The 21,859-nt window shown below is 37.4% G+C and overlaps 1 protein-coding gene and 1 pseudogene across 1 annotated transcript in view; one reads left to right on the top strand and one right to left on the bottom strand.

Moving 5' to 3' along the window:
* The first annotated feature begins 991 nt into the window (after window positions 1-991).
* Window positions 992-21,859, top strand: part of ZNF300 (zinc finger protein 300) — a 37,188-nt gene continuing 16,320 nt past the window's right edge. The window contains exons 1-7 of the mRNA XM_071210788.1: window positions 992-1,282; window positions 2,283-2,466; window positions 3,082-3,126; window positions 3,340-3,419; window positions 4,315-4,441; window positions 5,464-5,559; window positions 20,018-21,552. Of these exons, the coding sequence (XP_071066889.1) occupies window positions 2,433-2,466; window positions 3,082-3,126; window positions 3,340-3,419; window positions 4,315-4,441; window positions 5,464-5,559; window positions 20,018-21,552 (1,917 nt within the window). The 5' untranslated portion in view covers window positions 992-1,282; window positions 2,283-2,432. The remainder of the gene's footprint in view (window positions 1,283-2,282; window positions 2,467-3,081; window positions 3,127-3,339; window positions 3,420-4,314; window positions 4,442-5,463; window positions 5,560-20,017; window positions 21,553-21,859) is intronic.
* LOC101414185 (rRNA-processing protein FCF1 homolog pseudogene) lies at window positions 18,189-18,930 on the bottom strand (annotated as a pseudogene).

Here is a 21,859-nt window from a genome sequence, read left to right as displayed (position 1 = left end):
GTTTCAAGTTTAGGTGAAGACCAAAATCAAGGTGCCATTGAGGTGATGCTTTCCTGCAGAACTCTGTAGGATTCTGGACTGACTGCTGGTGCCAGGGACCCTCGGTCTTTGGCTATTCTGTCACAAGGCAATGCACATGGCGCCCTCTTCTGGCTTATCTGTCACATGCCATGCACATGGCATCCTCTCGTAGTTTACCCTTTCTCTTCCAGGCTCCAATGATTTTCAGCTTCTGGCTGCTCCCTCCAGCTTTCTCTTTGTGACCTTCCCTATGAGGCCTTCAAAAATAGGATTAAGACCTATCCTGATTCAGCTAGGCCTCAACTTAACTGAAGTAGCCTTTTCAAACGGCTACTTAAATCCTTCTATTTACAAGGATTTATACCCACAGGAATGGATTAAGTTAAGAACATGTTTTCCTGGGGTTCCAAAACCACCACATTCCTTTCTTCTCCAGCAGGCCCTTGCAATTTATAACTGGAGTTGCAATTTCCCCTAGGAGGGTTTTTTAAAACCATTATTATTAACATAGCATTTATTATTATTGTTTATCCCCTTCCTCAGTCCCCCCAGGGAACTCTTTTATCACATTAACCCTCTGTCCCACAATGGAATCTCCCAGGAGAGGACTGTACCATTCCATATTTTCACCCTAGGAAGGAGAACCATTTACAAACACTTTCCTCTCTACTAAAGTAGAAAGATTTTACCATTCCATATTCTTCTTTTACCATTTGCTGTTTTCAAGGGGAGGATAGTAGCTCTTCAACTTCCTTCTCTCTTCTCTGTAAAATCTCTCTGTAAACGTGTTTGCACCTTAGTGGTTTGTACCTTAAAGCTCCTTTCCGTCATCCTCCTCCCCTCCCTTGCTTCGCTGCTGGGGTGATACAGCCCCACCTCCGGGTCTGGAACAAATCAAATTCCTCTGCTTGTACGGAATTGACTGGATCCTCAAGATGGCGGCTCCCATGGAAAGACAGAAAGAGCAGCCATATTGCCTCCTGAACAACGCCTCTAACGGATATTGAATGGGCTTCGCCCTTTGGTCGCCGACAGGAAGCGGGCGAGTTCATCAAATATGGGTGTTACAGCCCTCCGGGTTTAAGCCGTGATAAGCATCTCGGGACTCGATAACCTTAATGGGGGCCAGAAAGGGGGGTTATGGGTTGAATCATGGTCAAGTCTGGGATAGGTAAAGGAATGAAGGTCGTGAGAGTCTGTGAGGTCAGTGATGGAAGCTTCTGAGATGAATGTTGCGGGTCTTAAGGGGATCCGTTATAGGGTGAGCTGTTTGATGTGCTGGTCGGGGATGGTGGGTCTGTGCGCTGAGTTTTGGGGGTAACCGCGTGGCCCGGGATTTGTGGACTTGTCGTTTCTTTAAGGGGCGGCGATTTGCTCTGTGGCATCTGATTTCTTGGCGTTGAGATTCAGAGATTTGTAGAATCAAAAATGGGTCCAGTCGCTGATGAAGGTTAGCCCCAGTCTACCAGGAAAGACTGCACGTTATATTCTTTGCAGGTCACAGACCACCTGGCTAGTCCCTCAAGTTCAAGTCCCTCTTCAGATGTTTTCTCAAATCATATGTGCCTCATCGATCGTGCCCTCACAGAGGTGAACATCCTTCGAAAACTGGACCATATTTAAAGGCATAGGATTATTATTGTTATCTCTAGCCAAAGACCACCAAGAATATCCTGTCTTTGAACTAGCTGGGTTAATTGTTCAGGCGTTGAGGAAGAACTCCCACCAGAAGGAGCCATGGGGCTGTCTCAGTGAGACGGTTAGAGAGCACTTAAAGATGTGGACAGGGATTTAAGGAAGCGGGCCTTGCTCTGAATGGGATATTGTCAGGAAGTGGGGTTAAGTCAGTGACCAGGAATTTTAGTAAATCTATGTAGAATGACTAAATACTGGACCGCAGAGAAAACTGTAGTACTTAAAGAAGTAACATTCCTCAAGTTACCTGAGAGAGAGGGATGTTTGGATTTTGTGGTTTGGACAATGTTCATATTTTGTCTGTGTTCAGACATGATTTCAGAGTGGTCTTAATTTTTGTCTTGCACTATAATGGTCACAGAATGGACTTATCTGATTTTGATATTCTGTGAAATTATTTATGTTAAATAGAATTTTGAGTGCCAAGCAAGCTCTCAGATATCAGGGGCTGCTTTTCTCTTTTTCAATTATGAAAGATGTGATTTCAGTCCTGCCACTTCCTAAATTCATTGAAATCATTCTATTCAGCAAACATTTATTGAACACCCGCTGTTTATTCAATGCAGGTTTGGGTGTCCAGAGACAGAGAAGCATGACTATTTTTCTTGGTTATTTCCTTCCATGGGTGTTTTGATAAAGCCTCAGTCATCTCATATGAAACAGGCTCCCAGTCATGGGAGCCCCCACTTCCTCTGAACAAGTTCAGCCCTGTCTGCATGACCTGTCCTGGGACTGAGAAGATTTTACTAGGTAAGTACCTTACTGCAATTTGGTGTATTCTTTTATCACCATTTTTGTATGAAGACGACATACCTTAAAATCAGCATTTTAGTCCATGAGTATTGATTTGCTGAGTTGGGGGAAAATATGAGCGCTCTTGGGTGATTACTGGAATTCAGCTGTTGGTTCTCTCTGGGGAATATGGGAAATACTTTCCTGTTTTCCAGTTGGTCATTCCCATTCTTATTGCCAGGGAACTATTCCATCTTCAGTTAAATATTATATATATATATTTCCATGATTATTGCCTTATGAAAAAGTTCTAGGAATAGAATTGCTGGTTTTAAAGGGGGAACAACATGTTGTTAATAACCAATAGGAAACATATCTTTACATCTATCCAATTAAAAACCTGTGCAAGTTCCATGTGATCATATTATAGTCACCAGACGGCTAAAGGTTGATAATTCCTTTACATGGTACTTGCTGACCCATCTTTAAGGCCAAAATAACCTCTTCCCAAAAGGTGGCCGTTTATCCACCTGACTTCTGGTGGTGATTTTTTTGTAGAGTGGTGAATGTGGACGCTGTGGTCTGGGTATGTTTGTAAAAACTTCCTTCTGGTAACCAGTGTTGCTTTTTCAGGCATCTGCCATTTTGCAAGAGAAACCAAAAATGACCAAGTCTCAGGTGAGTTGCTTTGTTTATTTTTTATTTCCCACTTGGTATTTCATACAACCAAATAGAATAGTACAGATATAAAAATTGGGATTAGGGAAAAAATGTAAGAAGAATAAAGAGCAGAACCTGAAAAGAGTTGCTAGATAATATGTGGACAGTCTGGCCTGAAACCATTTTTTCAAATTGATGTATACATTTTTCTCTTTCTGATTTTCCTAGCAGATGTCATCTGTTACATGACTGGATTCTCCACAAAAATAAAGCAGATGAATTTCCCATTGGAAGAAAATATTTCTTGCTATGTAGGACTAAAAGAAATTTCCTATTTGGGGTCTTCCTATAATTAATAGAGTGTACAATGTTCTCACCAACCTCCTGTGGTAAATGCAATAGATTTATTGTAGTTGTGTCTTAAAATATTTCTTTAGAGGGCAGCTATCATAATATCAGAGCCAAACTCCATAAGCAGTATTCTTCAGGGAACCAAATTGAGTACAAAGGCCTCCATGGTACACTTTATCCAGGCATAAGACCTAGTTCAGATGGCATAATAAATGTAAAAGTAAAAATTTCTCTCAAATATGAACTTCTTTAGTCATAATTCTTTGGCAAAGACTTGGAGAATGGGGTCTCTGAATCTTTATAGCCTTTACTGTAGTCTCAGGGTATGTGGTGCCACACCCCAACTTAAGGCCTGTTCTTTCTCTGCACTGCCATTTATAAAGTTTTTTTAATGTTTTTTTCCTGGCCAAAATGATCTATACATAGTGTAAACATTTTAAACAAAAGTAAAAATTATAAAGTGAAAGGCCCTTTAATTTAGTGCCTGCAGAATAGAGTATACATAATTTGTGAGGTTTAAAGTTTTGCTTCATTCTGAAATTATTCACACTATTGTTTTAAAAATGTAAAGTCTCAGCTTTATTCTTTTCCTGATTGATTAGTCAGTTCTCCCAGTACCATTTTCTGAATAAGCCACTCTTTTGAAATGCTGCTTTTATTATTTATTAAAATTCCAGTTTGTAATTAGTCCTTTTTCTGCTCTTCTGTTCTTCTGATCTGTCTAGCTCTTTTTGCTAAAGAGTTTTACATCATTTTTCTTGAAAGTTCTGATGTAGAACTGGGTAGTTTTGCATGCTATATAGTAAAAATGATGAGAGTGATCATTTCAGATTGGACAGGAATATACTGTTACAGGGTGCAGTGTCATTTGAGGATGTGGCTGTGGATTTCACCCAGGAGGAGTGGCAGCATCTGAACCCTGCACAGAGGACCTTGTACAGGGATGTGATGCTGGAGAACTACAGCCACCTGGCGTCAATGGGTAAGAATGGCTTCCCTGTCTTAACTCAGAGTTGTCTATTCCATTGTCACTCCCTTCTCTTTCGTTTGGGTCAGGGGGGTTCCCGACATTTGTAGTGAGTTTTGTGTCTTACCCAGTAAAAGGTCATTTCTTTTTTTAAAATTTTATTGAAGAATATCATTCATACATGAACATACATAAACAATAAGTGTATAGTAAAAGTTGTGAATTTATAAAACAAACATGCATATCATCAGACAGGGCTTCCATATATCACTCCAATATAAAACATTTGCATTGTTGTTAAACATATGTTATAAACTATGACAGAGCATCATCAAAATATTACTAACTATAGCCCGTATCTTACATTTGGTGTATTTCCCCCCAAACCCACCTGATTATTAACACCCTATATTAGTATATTTATTTGTTATTGTTCATGAGAGAATGTTCTCATATTTGTTCTATTAACCAAAATCCATCTTCTACCCACAGGATTCCCTGTATGATACAGTCCCATACTTTGTACAGTCCATTCAAAGTGTACACTCAGTGGCTCCCATTCTCATCACAGAGTTGTGCTGTCATCACTTCAGTCAATTTTAAAACGTTTTCTTTACTCAAAGTGGGAAATCATATACCCCTTTATACTCCCCCATTCTCCCTTAGAACTGATATATCTTCTTTGCCATTGATGCACACTTATTACAGTATTACTGTTAACCATTGTCCCCTAAGTTACTTTAGTTTTAATTTTCCTGTGTATCACCATATTCTTAACACTTTGTGAAAGAAGAACATTCTTATACTATTAACCACAATCTTTATCCACCACAAAAATCACTGTTATACAATCCCTAGATTATTTTCTAGCTCCCTTTCAATTGACATTTACATCTACAGAGTACCCGTTACCTCCACAATCAAGAATGTCATTACTTTTCTGAGGGTCAGCTGGACAGCTTTATTATGGGGCTACTAGAACTGCACCTTCTCTCTTTAGTGCAGTTTACCCAATTCCTCTGATTTCCCAATAATAGGGTATCCAGTTTCCAAACCAGATGTCATCTCCAAGTTGGAACAAGGAGAAGAGCCATGGATCAAAAAGAGACACCTGTCAAATTGGATCTATCCAGGTGAAAATTTGGCAGATGGGAGACAAGGGACATGAAATCTCAGTTAGGTTGTTTTTGTTTACAGTTGGTTGGTGGCTAAGGCTTATGTTTCCACCCAGATTGATATCTCCTATTCCTCTGGCTCCTGAGCTGGCCATTTGGTCAGCACTAATTCATCGTGAGCCATATACAGAAGAGATATTTCTTACTGATCCAGTCAACAGTTGCATTTTTAGTGCCTTTCTAAAAGAGATTAAAAGATAATATAGGGAAGCGGACTTTGGCCCAGTGGTTAGGGCGTCCGTCTACCATATGGGAGGTCGGCGGTTCAAACCCCGGGCCTCCTTGACCCGTGTGGAGCTGGCCATGCGCAGTGCTGATGCACGCAAGGAGTGCCGTGCCACGCAAGGGTGTCCCCTGTGTGAGGGAGCCCCACGCGCAGGGAGTGCGCCCGTGAGGAGAGCCACCCAGCGTGAGGGGAGGGGGCAGCCTGCCCAGGAATGGCGCCGCCCACACTTCCTGTGCCGCTGACGACAACAGAGGCGGACAAAGAAACAAGACGCAGCAAAAAGACACCAAGAACAGACAACCAGGGGAGGGGGGGAATTAAATAAATAAATAAATCTTTAAAAAAAAAAGATAATATAAGGCAAATAACTTTCAGGAACGTAAGTTGTACTTAGAAAGGTAAGGCATCTAGATTCACAGCTGTGTAAAATTACATGTCTAATACAGTTACTGTTTTAGAAGTCAGTAAAAATTATAATCTAAAGAGATGTGGCAGAATTTAAGAAGGCACATTTCCAGGCACCTGCTCTGAATCGTATCTTAAGTGTGAATTAGGGAGAAGAGGGATCAAGGCAGGCTCTGGGAAAGAGGACATGTATGAAATTTTAAGTTAAAAATAAATCTGACTTTTCTGGCAGAAATTTACTAGTATTACTTGACTTCAATAAACATTTATTGAGGGATAGTGGTATTTAAGCTTGGGCACACAGGATGAATATAGTTAACTTTTCAGTAGCCATATGCTGAATTTTTCTGTTATTATTATTTTAAACAGCTTTGAGATATAATTCACATAGCAAACAATTCACCCACTTAAAGTGTACAATTTAGTGGGTTTTAATATATTCACAAATGTGTACAACCACCACCATAATCAGTTTTAAAACATTTTCATCACTTCAGAAAGCAACCCTGACCTTTTAGCCATAATCGCTATATCCCCCCAATCCTGACCCCCTTGGCTCTACACAACCACTAACCTACGTTTGTCTCAGTGGATTTGCCTATTCTGGACATTTCATATAAATGGAATCATACAATATGTGGTATTTTGTGTCTGGCTTCTTTTACTTTTATGAATCCCATTTTTTGGCCTTTGAGATTGGCAAAGATCTTCAAGTGTGATATTATACTTGCTGGGCAAGAGGGTGGGGAAACAGGTCATCAGCACACAGTTGGTAGGAATGTAAATCAGCAGCACTTCTTTAAAGGTAATTTGACAATTTCAAAATTTAAAATGTGCATGCAATTTTTACCTAATAATTCTAAAGTAAAGAAAGATGATAAGATGGCCTTTTGTGATTACCTTCTTTCATTTAGCATACTGGTTTCAAGGTTCATCCATGTTGTAACATGTGTCAGTACTTCAAGGTCCTAGGTTCAATCCCCAGCCCCCGGTACCTCAAAAAAAAAATTTTTTTTAATCCATCAGTTTGTACAGTTTGGTAAGGTTTGATAAATATAGAGTTTTGTAAGTTTTGGTAAATGGGTATCTGTCATTTCTGTCACCCCAGAACATTCCCGTGTGCTGGCTTTATAGTCAATCGCCACCCCATTCCCAGCCAGAGAAAACCATTGATCTAATTTCTGTTTTGCCTTTTTTAAAATTTCATGTAGACAGATTCAAACACTGTGGGGTCTTTTTTTTGGCTAGCTTCTTTCACTAAGCATGATTCTTTTTTAGATTTAATCATGTTGCCTGTGTCAGTAACCTCTTTTGTTGAGTAGTATTCTATTGTATGGATGCATCATATTTTATTTATCCATTCCCCATATGATGGACATTCAGAGTTGTTCTCATTTTTTGGCTAAGAATAAAGCTATTCTGAGCATTCATGAACAATTCTTTGTGCAGACATATGATTTCATTGCTTGTGGATACATACATTGGAGTGAAATGACTGGGTTATATGGGAAGAGTATGTTTAATTTTTTATGAAACTGCCAAGCTATTTTCCAAGTTTGTACTGTTTTGCATTCCCACCAGCAATATATCTTCATCAGCATTTTGTATTATCTTTTTATTTTTTTTTTTAAGTTAGATATCTAGTGACTGTGTAGTGGTGTCCATTGTGGTTTTAATTTGCATTTCTCTAAAGACTATGGATATTGAACATCCTTTTACTGCTTACTGGCCATTTATATTTTGTCTTTTTTGCCCATATTTTTATTGAGTTGTCTTAATACTGAGTTGTAAGAGTTTTTGTATATATAGTTTTTTGTTAGATATATGTTTTGCAAGTATTTTCTCCCAACCTGTGGCTTGCTTTTTCATTTTCGTAAGGAGCAAAAGTTTTAGATTTTGATGAAGTGCTATTTATCCATTTATTTTCTGATCAATGATTTACTTATCAAAGAAATCTTTGTCTAACTCAAGGTCAGAAAGATTTTCTCCTATTTTATCTTCTTGAAGTTAATGGTTTTAGTTCTTACTTGTAGGTTTCTGATTCAAATTTTGATTTAATTTTTGTATATTATTTAAGAAAAAGGCCAAGGTTACTTTTCTTCCATATAGTTATCCAGTTATTCCAGCCACCTATTGAAGAGACTATCCTGTTCTCATTGAATTACCTAGGCACCATTTTTGCAAGTTAATTAATCATATTAATGTGGGTCTATTTCTGGATCCTCAATTTTATTCCATTGCTCTACTCTTTTTTTTGTTCTCCCTCTCCCCCACGCCCACCCCCACCCTGCTGTTTTTGCTGTCTCTGTTCATTCACTGTGTGATCTGTATCTATTTCTCTTTTTGTCTTCTCTTCTCATTTCTCCTTTAGGATTCACAGAGATTCAATGTTGGGGACCCCTGATGTGGAGAGAGTTCCCTATCAATTGCACCACCTCAGTTCCTCGTTTCTGTGGCATCTCATCTTGACTCTCCCCTTCGTCTCTCTTTTTGTTGCATCATCTTGCTGTGTGGCTCGCTGCATGGGCATTGGCTCGCCACATGGGCACACCTTTACCTGGAGGCCCCAGGGATCAAATCTGGATCCTCCCATATGGTAAATGGAAGCCCAATCACTTAAGCCACATCCGCTTCCTTATAGTTCTACTCTTACACCAATACCATACTGCTTTGATTACTGTAGCTTTATAGTAGGTCTTGAAATCAGCTAGTGTGTCTCCTCTAACTTTGTTCTTTTTAAACATTGTTTTGGCTGTTCTGTATCTTTTGAATTTCCATTTAAATTTTAGAATCAGCTTGTTGAATTAAAAAAAAAAAAAAGCCAGCTGGGATTCAGATTGGAATTGTCTTCAATCTATAGATCAGTTTGGGAAGAATTTCCATCTTTACATTATTGAGTCTTCCAATGTGTGATATAGTATGACTCTGTATTTATTTAGGTGTTCTTTAGTTTCTTTAAGCATTGTTTTATTTATTTTTTTACAATGTCTAGGTCTTGCATTTATTTTGCTAAATGTATACTGAAGGGTCTTTTTATGCTATTGTGAACAGAGATGCTTTTTAAATTTCATTTTTACAGTGTTCACATAGAAATACAAATGATTTTATATATATTGAGTTTGTGTCCTTGCTATATTTACTTATTAGTTCTAGTAATATTTTTATAGGTTCCTTAGGGTTTTTCTACGTATATGATACTTTTACTTGTTTCTTTCCAATATATATGCTATTTATTTATTATTTTTAAAAATTTTGCCATTTTATATAGGGTGGGATTTTCAGTACAATTTTTAATAGTATTGATAACAGCAAACATCCTAGCCTTGTTCCTGATCTTAAGTGGAAAGCTTTTATTCCTCCACCACTATGAATGATGCTATCTGCATGTTTTTTGTGGATGCTTTTTATTGGGCTGAGGAAGTCCCCTTTATTTCTATTTTGCTGAGAGTTTTTTTTATCATTAATGGGTATTGAATTTTGTCTTTTTTTATTGAGATGGCCATATAATTTTTGTCTTTTCTGTATATGATATGTTACATTAATTAATTATCAACCTTTAATTTGTGGGATAAATACCATTTAGTCAATGGTATATCAATATATATTATCCTTTTTATATATTGCTGGATTGAGTTTGCTAATATTTTGATAATGGTTTTCCTGTCTATATACATGAGGGATGTGGGTCTGTAGGTTTCTTATGATATCTTCTTTGGTTTATGTACAAGTGTAATCATACTGGCTTCATAAAATAAGTTGGGAAGGTTTCCTTCCTTTTCTCTTTTCTGATAGAGTTTATGTAGGATTGACCTTGTTTCTTCCTTAAGGGTTTACTATAATTCATCAGGCTGGGACTGGACTATAATTTGTGGGAGGGTTTTTATTTACAAGTTTCTTTCCTTGCTATGGATCTATTCAGATTGTCTATGTTTTCTTGAGTCAGTTTTGTAATTTGTGTCTTTCAAGGAATTAATCTATTTTGTCTAAATTGTAAAATTTGTTAGCATAAACTTTTTCATTTTATTTCCTTATTGTTTAATGTTTTGTCCTTTATTCCTGATATCGCTGATTTCTTTTTTTTCTTTACCTCTAGCTAAAATTTATCAATTTTATTAATCTTTTCAAAGTACCAGGTTTTGATTTCACTGATTTTTCTCTATTCCTTGTCTACTTTATATTTCATTCATTTCCACTCTGGTCTTTATTTTTTTCTACTTATTTTGGGTGGAAGCTTAGATCATTGATTGGAGACTTTTTTGTACTCTAGTACAAAAGCATTTAAATACAGGCAGTCTTCACGTTTTATGGTTGTGCATGAGAGTAAAAAATGAATACATAAGCTGAAGCTATATGAAGTGATCTTAATATTATCAGCGGAAAAATTAGTTTTATGACTTTTATAAAACTTTTGTCTAAACATTGAATAGTCCTTACTGTTGGTTATAAACACATAGGGAAATGAAAGTACAGTAAAACTAATATTTATTTAGTACCCTTAAGTTTAAAATATTAGAAACATTGACAATGTTTTTTTTTACAAAAATATATCAAGAGTGGTTTGAATGGTGTTTGCCTTCTTATCACTGTATAACCTATGATATGGAGTGTGCATGTTTTCTATGCCATGGTGAACTGTCATACTCCTAAGTTTGGATCCGCTTCCAAAATTTTATCTTTTCAAGGTTGTGAAACATCTCCCAGAATTTTTAAGAAGTTTGTATGTTGGCTTCACTTTTTCTGGGGCATCTTCATCCTTTCATCACAACAAATTTCCTCATTAAGTCAGTAAGTTTGTCTTCACTAATTTCCTCTGGCTGCTTATCTAAGTTCTTTTGAACAGCTGCCTTCTAATCATATCCAATTTCACTTCCAGTTTTATATCTTCTAATTTCTTTGCTTCATTTTCATCTTTCTTGGCCAGTTACCTCTTTTGACTATCCATTTTGTAAAATGTCATGTGGCTTTGTCACTGGGAGATTAAGAGGCACTACAACTACACACTTTGGTTTTTGTGAGTATAGTGAATAACATGTGGTTAACAATCACTGACAGATTTGAAAGAAGTGAAATGATTGGTCACTGATTGTAATGTGTACCTGTGATTTGTGGACTAAAGAGTGATTTGTGGACTAAAGAGTTAGCAGTAAAGCCTGTACTTTATACCATTACTCACAGATAATATACTGTGGTAACTGAGGTTTGAACTGTGTTGTTGGGGACTGGTATTTTTCAACCAAGCTGTAGTAACAGAAATTTGTGCTTACCAAAATTGTGCAAAGTAAGGACTAACTGTATATAATTTTTTCCCAAGCACTGCTTAAGCTGCATTCCACAAATTTTGATATTTTGTTTTCATTTTCATTAAATTCAAATTATTTTCTAACTTTTCTTTTAACTTTCTCTTTGACATGCATTATTTGTAAGTGTATTATTTAAGTTTCCAATATTTGGGGGAATTCCCAGATTTTTTCTGTTATTTATTTCTAAGTTAATTCCATTATGGCTGGAGAATGTACTCTTTATGATCTCCATCCTTATAAAATTATTAAGACTTGCTCTGAGGCCCACTTCCTTATGTCCTTGAAAGGAATATGCATTCTGTCACTGTTGGGTGGATTATCTGTAGATGTTAATTATGTCAGGTTGGTTGATACTGATTTTTTTGTTCACTTGTTGTGTCAGTTATTGTGAGAGGAGTGTTGAAATCTACAGTTACATTTGTTAATTTGTCTATTTTTCCTCCTATTTTGTCAGTTTTTTTTTAAGGCGGTACAGGGGATTGAACTCAGGACCTTGTACATGGGAAGCAGGTACTCAACCACTGAGCTACACCCGCTCCCTCTATTTTTGTCAGTCTTGATTTCATGTGATGTGGAGCTCATTAGGTGCATATACACTTATAATTGTTATATGTTCTTGCTTTTTTGATCCTTTGCAGTTTGGAAAATTTTCTGTTTTTTTTTGTCTTTATTTATTTTTTTAATATTACATTAAAAAAATATGAGGTCCCCATATACCCCCCACCCCCCCATCCCACTCCTCCCCCCATAGCAAAATTCTCCATCATCATGAGACATTCATTGCACTTGGTGAACACATCTCTGAGCATCGCTGCACCTCATGGTCAATGGTCCACATCATAGCCCATGCTCTCCCACGTTCCATCCAGTGGGCCATGGGAGGACATACAATGTCCGGTAATTGTCCCTGCAGCACCATCCAGGACAACTCCAAGTCCCGAAAACATCTCCACATCTCATCTCTTCCTCCCATTCCCCACACCCAGCAGCCACCATGGCTACTTTCTCCACACCAATGCCACATTTTCTTCGATTACTAATCACAATTTTTCATGAATAGAATATCAGTTAAGTCCACTCTAATCCATATTCTATTCCTCCATCCTGTGGACCTTGGATTGGTTGTGTCCACTCCACTTCTATATCAAGAGGGGGCTTAGATTCCACATGGATGCTGACTGCAATCCTCCTGCTTTCAGTTGTAGGCACTCTAGGTTCCATGGTGTGGTGATTGACCTTCTTCAACTCCATGTTAGCTGAGTGGAGTAAGTCCAATAAACCAGAGTGTAGGAGCTGAAGATTGTTGAGGCTCAGGGCCTGGCTATCATATGGTCAGTCCAGAGATTCAGATCCCCTGGGTATATATTAAACTCTAGCACCAACTACAATTCTGGTAAAGTAACAGGAAAGGCTTGTGAAAAAAAGATCACATCTGAGTCCAGCTCCATCACACAGAAACACAAATTCCAAAGAAGGGCCAACTGACATGGCACTGAACTCCATCTGCCATGACCATAAAACCTGTGGGTCTCTGTAGCCCTCAGAAGAACCAATACCCGGGGTTGTATCTACTTTATCTGTCTCTGGGACTCTGCTGAGGTGTGCATAAGGGCAACCCCTCCCTCTTTGTTTCTAATAATCTTTGTTGTCTTGAAGTCTATTTTGTCTGATATTAATCTAGGCATTCCAGCTTTTTAAAAAATACATATATTTATTAGAGAAGTTGTGAACTTATATATCAGTCTTGCACAATGTGCAGAATTCCCATACAACATCAACACATTACATTGTTGTGCAACATTTGTTACAGATTATGATAGAACATCATCAGGCCATTACCACTGAAAATATAACAACCGTATGGTCTATAGACCATACGGTTGGTATATTTTTTCCATACCCCCACTATTAACACAGTACCTTCTTTGATATTGATGCAAAAAAATTACAACATTGCTATTAAGTATAGTCCATAAATCACATTAATTGTATTTTCCCTTGCATCTCCATACTCTACCACCTTGTAATAGTGATATACATTTGTTCTAGTTCGTAGAAGAACAATCTTGTATTTGTACTACTAACCACAATCCTCATCCACTCCCAGGTTCCCTGTGTCATTCAGTCCCTAGCATACTCTCTAGCTTTCTTTCAATTGACTTTTTTTTCCCCTAAAGATACTTAGATTATACGAAAGTCACACAAAAAAATATAGGGGAGTCCCATATGCCCCACTATCCATACCTTCCTCATAGTCCCACATTAACAACATCCTTCATTAGTGAGGTACATTCATTTTAATTGATGAACACATTTTGGAGCACTGCCACTAAGTGTGGATTAAAGTTTACATTGTAGTTTACACTCTCTCTCACACAATTCTGTAGGTTATGGCAAGATTTATAATGGCCTGTATCTGTCATTGCACTGTCATTCAGGACAATTCCCAAGTCTCAGAAATGTGCCCATATTACACCCATTTTTCCCTGTCCCTGCCCTCAGAACCTCCAATGGCCACTGCTTCTACATCATTGATATAATTTCTTCCCATTGCTAGAATCACAATAAGTCTATAGTAGGATACCAGTAAGTCTACTTTAGTCCACAGTTCATTCCCCAATCCTGAGGATTCTTGGATGGTAATGTCCTCTCCACCTCTAATTGACAAGGGGCTGTGATCTGATAGGGCCAATCAATGGGACCCTCTTGCTTGCAGTTGTAGACTCTTCTCGGTTCCTTGGTATGGCAGTTGTGCATCATCACCTCCATGTTAGTGGTCCTGGGTGAGATCAATGAGTTGGAGAGTAGGTGTTACAACTCCAATGAGATTCAGGGTCCAGCTGGCACATGGACAGCCCAAAGATTTAAGTCTCTTGGACGTACACCTACCAACTCTAGTACTAATTATAAGTTCAAATAGAAGGACAAAAGAGCCATGTGTAGGGAAACCATAACTGAGTCTAGCTCTGTCACTCTGGTAAGCATAAATTCCGAAGTAGGGCCCACTGGCAAGGAACCAAACTCCTGAGCTATCTGCCCTGACAATAGTGCCTGGATGTCTTCAAAGCCCTCAGGAGCCCCGCTACTATTTGGGGTAGTATTTACTTTGGCAGTCAAAGAGATCTTTCTAAGATGTGCATAAGTGTGTAACCTCTGGAACCTCCTGACTCACTTTGAAGTTTCTTAGCTATATAAACTCATTTGTCTTTACCTTTCCCCCCTTTTAGCTAAGGTCTTTTTCCAGTTGGATTGCTAGTTGGTGCTTGGTAGTAATCCCTTGGAACCAGGGAGGCTTGTCACAGGAGTCATGTCCCATGCAGAGGGGAAGGCAGTGTATTTATATGCTGAGTTTGGCTTAGAGAGAGTCCACATTTGAGCAACAAGGAGGGTCCCAGGAGGCAGCTCTTAGGCACCCTAAAGTACTAGGCTAACTTTCAATTTCGAAAGTAAAGGTTCATAAGTACAGTCTTCAATATCATAGGCCCATCAGTGGATCATTCTCCTTCACTAATCATTACCCCTATACTCGGGGGATTCTTGCTGATCTATTAGAGAATGTGGCAGAGCTCCTCAGGATGGAAATTTCATATTCCTTTGGTTATTGTGTGAATCTCCACCCACTGTGGCATTGCCCCATGAACATCTGAACACATTTATATGCCCTAAATACATGCCCAGGTAAGCTTCCGCCCATGTATCCCCCCATCACTGGCACTTGCCACAGTTGTAACCTTCTGTGATCCAAAACGTATTTAAAATGAAGCCAACAAAATGGCCAAATAAGATTAATAAGAAAATGAATAATAATGATAGTTTTAGAAATAAGAAATAAAATACAAAAATATAAAAATGAAAAAAATATTTAAAATTTTTTGACTTTTTTGCTTTCATCACTATAAGATCTGTTGTCCTACATGTACAGTGACATTGTCTTCCATTTATTCCCCCAGTGTCTTTTTTTATCTTCATTTTGTCCTCAAAGGAGTTTTAGGTTACAGAAAAGTCACATACTGAATAGGGGGGACCCCCATATATCCAACATACTCCCCCTTTTCTCCCCTTCCCCTATTAATAACATTGTATATGTGGATGGTACATTTGTTACAAATGCTGTACAAATATTGAAACATTGCTACCAACCATGGTCAATGGTTTACATTATGGTTAACATTCTGGACCATACACTTACAAACTTTGATGCTTTTCAGCATGGCCTGTATCCATCATAGCAAGATCATGTAGAACACTTTCATCTCCCCCAAAATGCTTCCTGTTCTTTCTGTTCTATTCCTCCCTCCCCCTCCCCTTGGGACCCATGGTGACCACCAGGCTTCACTCCTTGAAGGAAAAAAATTCATAGTTACTTGCAACAACACTGAGGATTTGACACACGCACTACCCATGCTCTTGAGAGACTCCTGCCCCTCTACTTGAAAACATAGTGGGCCTCCCAGAATGGGAGTCCAGGATCCACCTTGCTGCTCATTATGTGGGTCTCCACCCACTGAAATAACACACAATGGCAAGATGAACACTCACGCACTCCCTAGAAGCCTGCCCCAGGTGCGCCCTGTTCCAAATCCCCACCCACCATCCAACACTCCAAACAAGCAACCCTCACCTGTCATATTGCCAAAAGAGCTTTCCAAACATTGTAGCTTCAACTATGTATCCACCAATCCCCAGTGTTCACCTGCTTCCTCCCTGTTCCAGCTTTCTTATGCTTACTATTTGCATGGCATATGTATACTTTCAAACTATTTGTGTCTTGTAATATAAAGTGATTTTCTTTCAATCTAATTATTGAATTGTTTTGATTAGGTTTGCTATTGTGGTATTTGTTTTCTATTTCTCTAATCTCTTTTTTTTGTCTTTGTTCTTCTTTTACTGCCTTCTTTTATATTTAAAGAATATTTTTAGTATGCCATGTTAATTCTTCTATTGAATTTTTAGCTGTAGTTCTTTGTATGTGTGTGAGTGGGGGAGTTGCTCTAGGGATTGCAGTATGATCTTTAATTTTCACACATACTTGAAGTTAATAGTGTTTTTTTTTTCTGGAAAAATATAGAAACTTTTCACCAACATAGCTTTGTCTCCCTTCCACCAACACTCATCCTGTGTTGTTTTGCTCTTTTGAGGTTGGAAATGTTACACTTTTGTCATAAATTTGATAATAATGTTGTAATTTTGCTTTAAAAAGTCTTTTTAAAAAATTAGAAAAGAAAAAAGCACATACACAAAATGCTTTGTATTAACCCACATATATTTATTTCTGGTGTCCTATGGATTTGAGTTATCATTTGGTGTCATTGTTTTTCAGTCAGAAAGAGTTTCTGTAGTATTTCTTATGGAACACATTGCAAGCAACATATTTTTGTTTATCTGGAAATGTCTTTATTTTGTCATTTTAATAGGAAAGTTTCATTGAATATGGAATTCTTGGTTCACAGATTGCTTTATTTTAGCACTTTGAATATGTCATTCCAGTGTTTCATGGCTTTCTTTTTCTTTGTCAAGAAGTCAAGTAACACTCCTATTAGTTTTCCATTCATGATGGTTATTTTGCTTGCTACTTTCACAATTTTCTCTGTCTTTATTTTTCAGCAGTTTGGGTATGATGTGTTTAGGTGTCTATGTATCCTATTTGTGGTTCATTTAGTTCCTGCATCTATAAATTAATGTTTTTCTCCAAATTTGGTAATTGTTCAGACATTATTTCTTCAAATATTTTTTCTGCCCCTTTTTCTCCCTCTTCTGGCACTCCAATTATACGTGCTGCAATGCTTAATATTATTCCACAGATCTCTGAAATTCTGTTTATTTTTCTTAAATCTTTTTTCTCTTTGTCCTTTGAATTGGATACTTTCTTATCATAAATATTCATGGTCACTGATTTTTGTCCTAGGCCTTCTCAAAGCTGCTTATGAGCCCATCTGGCCAATTTTTTATTTCAGCTTTAGAATTTCCATTTGGTTATTATTTTTTAAATTTATTTTTAAATTTACATAAAATAAAGTTCACTCTTTCTATAAATTTAGACAAATTGAGACTAATGTAACCACCACCACAATCAGAATAGCTCTATTACATCCCAAATTCCCTCTATCTGCCTTTTTAAAAAAATATTATTTTGAAATAATTTTAAACTTACAGAACAGTTGTAAAAATAATACCAGCCCCATACAGAACACTTCAACATAGTACCAACTCATTATTTTAAAGATTAAGTAAAAAACCACCACCTCTAGTCTTTCTTTTCTCCCATCCAAAGTAGAAAGAACTCATTCCTTCCATTTTTATGTATCCATGGATCCTACCTTTCCATACTTTTACCTGAGTACACTATTTTACTGTATTTATTCATTTATATGTTCCTCTTCCCCACCATAATACTGAGTCTTGAAGGCAGGACCATATCTTATTAAGCACTTTGTATGAGTTTAATAAATATTTGTTGAATAAACAAATATAAAACAAAGATCATCTAATGATCTGAGCAATCATTCAAGCTTCTGATTTATAAAAAAAATGCAACAAATTTTTAAGTGATGCAAAATATCATTTTCAAAACAGTATCAAAAAGTGAGTCCATTTAATGACATTCAATCAGCTCAAAATAGAGCATATTTAATGAACTAGTAATAGAGAAAGTCAGTAGAAGGAAGGCAGAGAATCTCTGTCTTGCAAGGACTAGAACCGAGGGGCTCCATAATCATCTGGCATCTGCTTGATATTGTACCTATGGTTAGAAATGTACATGATAGGAACTCCAGAGAACTTTCAGATTCTTCACTTAGGGTCCCAAACAGCCATAGCCACAATTTTACATTTGTGCTGAGTTATTCTCTGTACTAAGCAGTCATCTGCATAGGTTCCTTTCTGTGTGCATTGTAATTATTAAAATTTTGGATCCTTGGCAATCCTTAGAGCCGCTCAGTACTTCTGTCCCATTTCAGCCATGACACAGTCAATTATACAAGGGATATACTTGGCATACAAACAGTTCATCATTGACTGCACTAAATCCAGTTTGGCTTTAGTGGAAAAGTTGATAAAGTCAGTATTAACCAGGATGTGGTAAGGTGGGCCCAGCTGTGTAATACATTGGAAGAATAAACAGGAGGGGTTTGGGGGCACTTTTCTTGAGTGAGCTGGGATTTTTCTTTTCTTTATTTTTAGATTTTAATCTATCCTTTTCTTGAAGCCTCTCCTCTCTGAGACTAAGCATTTGCTTCATTGTTGTATACTTCCTTGCTTTCTTTTGCTTCCCCATGTTCACACTGTACTCTTGTTGTTCTACCTACCTTTTTATAGGTCAAATTAATTAATTTATATAATGTCCTTCTCTGTTAAAATTGTCTATCTGCTCACATATTCCTTAGCATATTTTCCTTTATTTTAATCAGTTTATAATAGCTTCTTAAAAATCTTTGCTAAATCCAATATCCGAAACCACTTGGAGTCAGTTTCTATTAACTGATGTTGCTCCTAAGTATTGGTCATGTTTTTCTGTTCCTTGCATGTCAAATAATTATTGAAAACAGAACATTTTAGACAATATGATATAGCATCTCTGGATTCCAGAGTGCTGAATGTTTGTTTTAGGGGCAATAAATTTGCATGGACTCACATTATGGCATTTGTACTCCCTGGAGTATGCCATGTCTAATGTCTATGTTCAGTGTTTTTTGTTTTGTTTAACTTGTTTTTGCTTTGTTTTTTAAGTCTGGCTCCCTAAAGGCATCTCCTGTAAATGAAAAATTTACAGGTGAGCTAGTGATTTGCACAGAGGTTATACTAGGTATCTAAAAGCCAGTAAGTCTTCCACACTTTCCTGCCTAACTTGTGTGTGGATTGGAATGCTTCAAAATTATAGCAAATTCACAAGTCTCCCCAAGCTTTTGATCATTGCTGGGCTCTCTGGGGTCTACTTGTTCATATATTTTAACAGGCAGGTGGGGATGTGTGGCAAGTTTATTATGTCAACTCATTGAGGACTCTCTTGCTTCCAAATTCTCCCTGTTAAATTTCTAGTTGCTCTACCACCAGACTCAAACCAAGTTTACCATCTCTGAATGTTAATGCCACATGGCTGGGTGGGAAAGGCCAGGAAAAGCCTACAAACTCCCCATATTTATCCCACAAAGCAGCAGTTTTTGATGAATAAACACTTTTCAACACATGGCCTGCCTTTAGTCATTTTCCAGTGCCCCAAATTTACTGTTTTTAACACTTTTATTCTATTTTATACTTGTTTTCTGAGGGGAATTCCATGACTACCTGATGCAACCATTATTGCAAGTAAAGTCCATCTTTATATATTTATTCACTGATAAACTTGCATGTTTTCATGCGCTTCTAAATGACCGGACCTATTTTCAATTGTCTACTCATAGATCACTTTGGATCATCCATTTGTTCTACCTCTTCTGTCTTATACTAATCTTCTTTATATCATTTTGATTTTATCTGTTTATTCTTTCAGACAGAGAAAGTAGACTTGACACCCATCAGCTGGGTATTTTTGAATATGGTTTCTTCCATAAGGAAATACTGGAAAGTGTCTCAATGGATCACTCATTGCACTCCATTTTAAAAGTCTGGCAAGGTGATGACCAGCTGGAGAGAGATCAGGAAATCCAAAATAGACATTTCAGGCAAGTCACAGCCATCAAGAACAAAACATTTACTGAGGAGTCAGGCCATACATATAATGCATTTGGAAAAATATTTCATGAGTGCCCAGGCACAGATACTTCAAGACAAAGACTGTATAATTATGATTCACTTGAAAACAGCTTGAAACCTAATATAAGCCTATTTAGTTGTAATAGGAATTATACAACAAAAAATACGGATGAAAATCTTGGATGTGGGAGAACATCTGGCTGCAGTTCTTCCCATCCTAAGCATGTGAAGATTCATAATGGAGTGAAACACTCTGAAGGTCATCATTGTGGAAACATTCTCAGCAGTAAACAATCTCTTATTCAATACATGAATATTGAAATTGGAGAGAAGACCTGCATGTGTGTTGAATGTGGAAAATGCTTTCCTAAGAAGTCACAATTCATTATACATCAAAGAATTCATACTGGAGAGAAACCCTATGATTGTGGTGCGTGTGGAAGAACCTTCGGTGAAAAGTCACATCTAATAGTACACCAGAGAATTCATACTGGGGAGAAACCTTATGAATGTTCTGAATGTGGGAAAGCCTTCTCTCAGAAATCATCCCTTATTATACACCAGAGAGTTCATACTGGGGAAAAACCATATGAATGTAGTAAATGTGGGAAAGCTTTTTCCCAGAAATCACCCCTTATTATCCATCAAAGAATTCACACTGGGGAAAAACCATATGAATGTAGAGAATGTGGGAAGGCCTTCTCCCAGAAGTCACAGCTTATTATACATCATAGAGCTCATACTGGAGAGAAGCCATTTGAGTGCACCGAATGTGGGAAAGCCTTTTGTGAGAAGTCTCATCTCATTATACATAAAAGAATTCACACTGGGGAGAAACCCTACAAATGTGCTCAATGTGGAGAAGCCTTCAGCAGGAAGTCAGAACTCATTATACATCAAATGATTCATACTGGGGAGAAACCCTATGAATGTACTGAATGTGGTAAGACCTTCTTCCGGAAGTCACAGCTCATTATACATCAGAGAACACATACTGGAGAGAAACCTTACAAATGCAGTGAATGTGGAAAAGCCTTCTGTCAGCAGTCACATCTCATTGGACATCAGAGAATTCACACAGGAGAAAAGCCTTTTATATGTACCGAATGTGGGAAAGCCTTTTCTCAGAAGTCCCATCTCCCAGGACATCTGCGAATTCATACAGGCGAGAAACCTTACATATGTGGTGAATGTGGAAAGGCCTTTTCCCAGAAGTCAGACCTTGTAGTTCATCAGAGAATTCATACTGGGGAAAAGCCCTATCGATGTGGTGTATGTGGGAAAGCCTTCATCCAGAAGTCACAACTTACTGTACACCAGAGAATTCATACAGTGGTGAAACTGAAAGAATGAACTGAACATATAAAAGCCTTCAGTATTAGCTCAAGCTTTAATGAATAGCACAAACCCCATTTCTGATGAGTTTTGGGCTACATCTATATTAATAAAATTTTGCAAGTCATATGTTCCTAGTATAGTACTTAACTTTTTATCACAAATAATAGAAAAGTCTTAATTATATAATTGATGGGCATTTTTACTATAGCATGTAAAACTTTAAATTATGAACTGAATGGTTTGCATAACAGTGGCACAAATTATATATATAATCTCCTTTGAAGTTACATGGTCCTGATTA

The sequence above is a fragment of the Dasypus novemcinctus genome, chromosome 2 (genome assembly GCF_030445035.2).
Source record: "Dasypus novemcinctus isolate mDasNov1 chromosome 2, mDasNov1.1.hap2, whole genome shotgun sequence".
NCBI lineage: Eukaryota > Metazoa > Chordata > Mammalia > Cingulata > Dasypodidae > Dasypus > Dasypus novemcinctus.
Note: the sequence above shows the minus strand (reverse complement) of the source record. Positions and strands in the feature narration are given on the sequence as shown.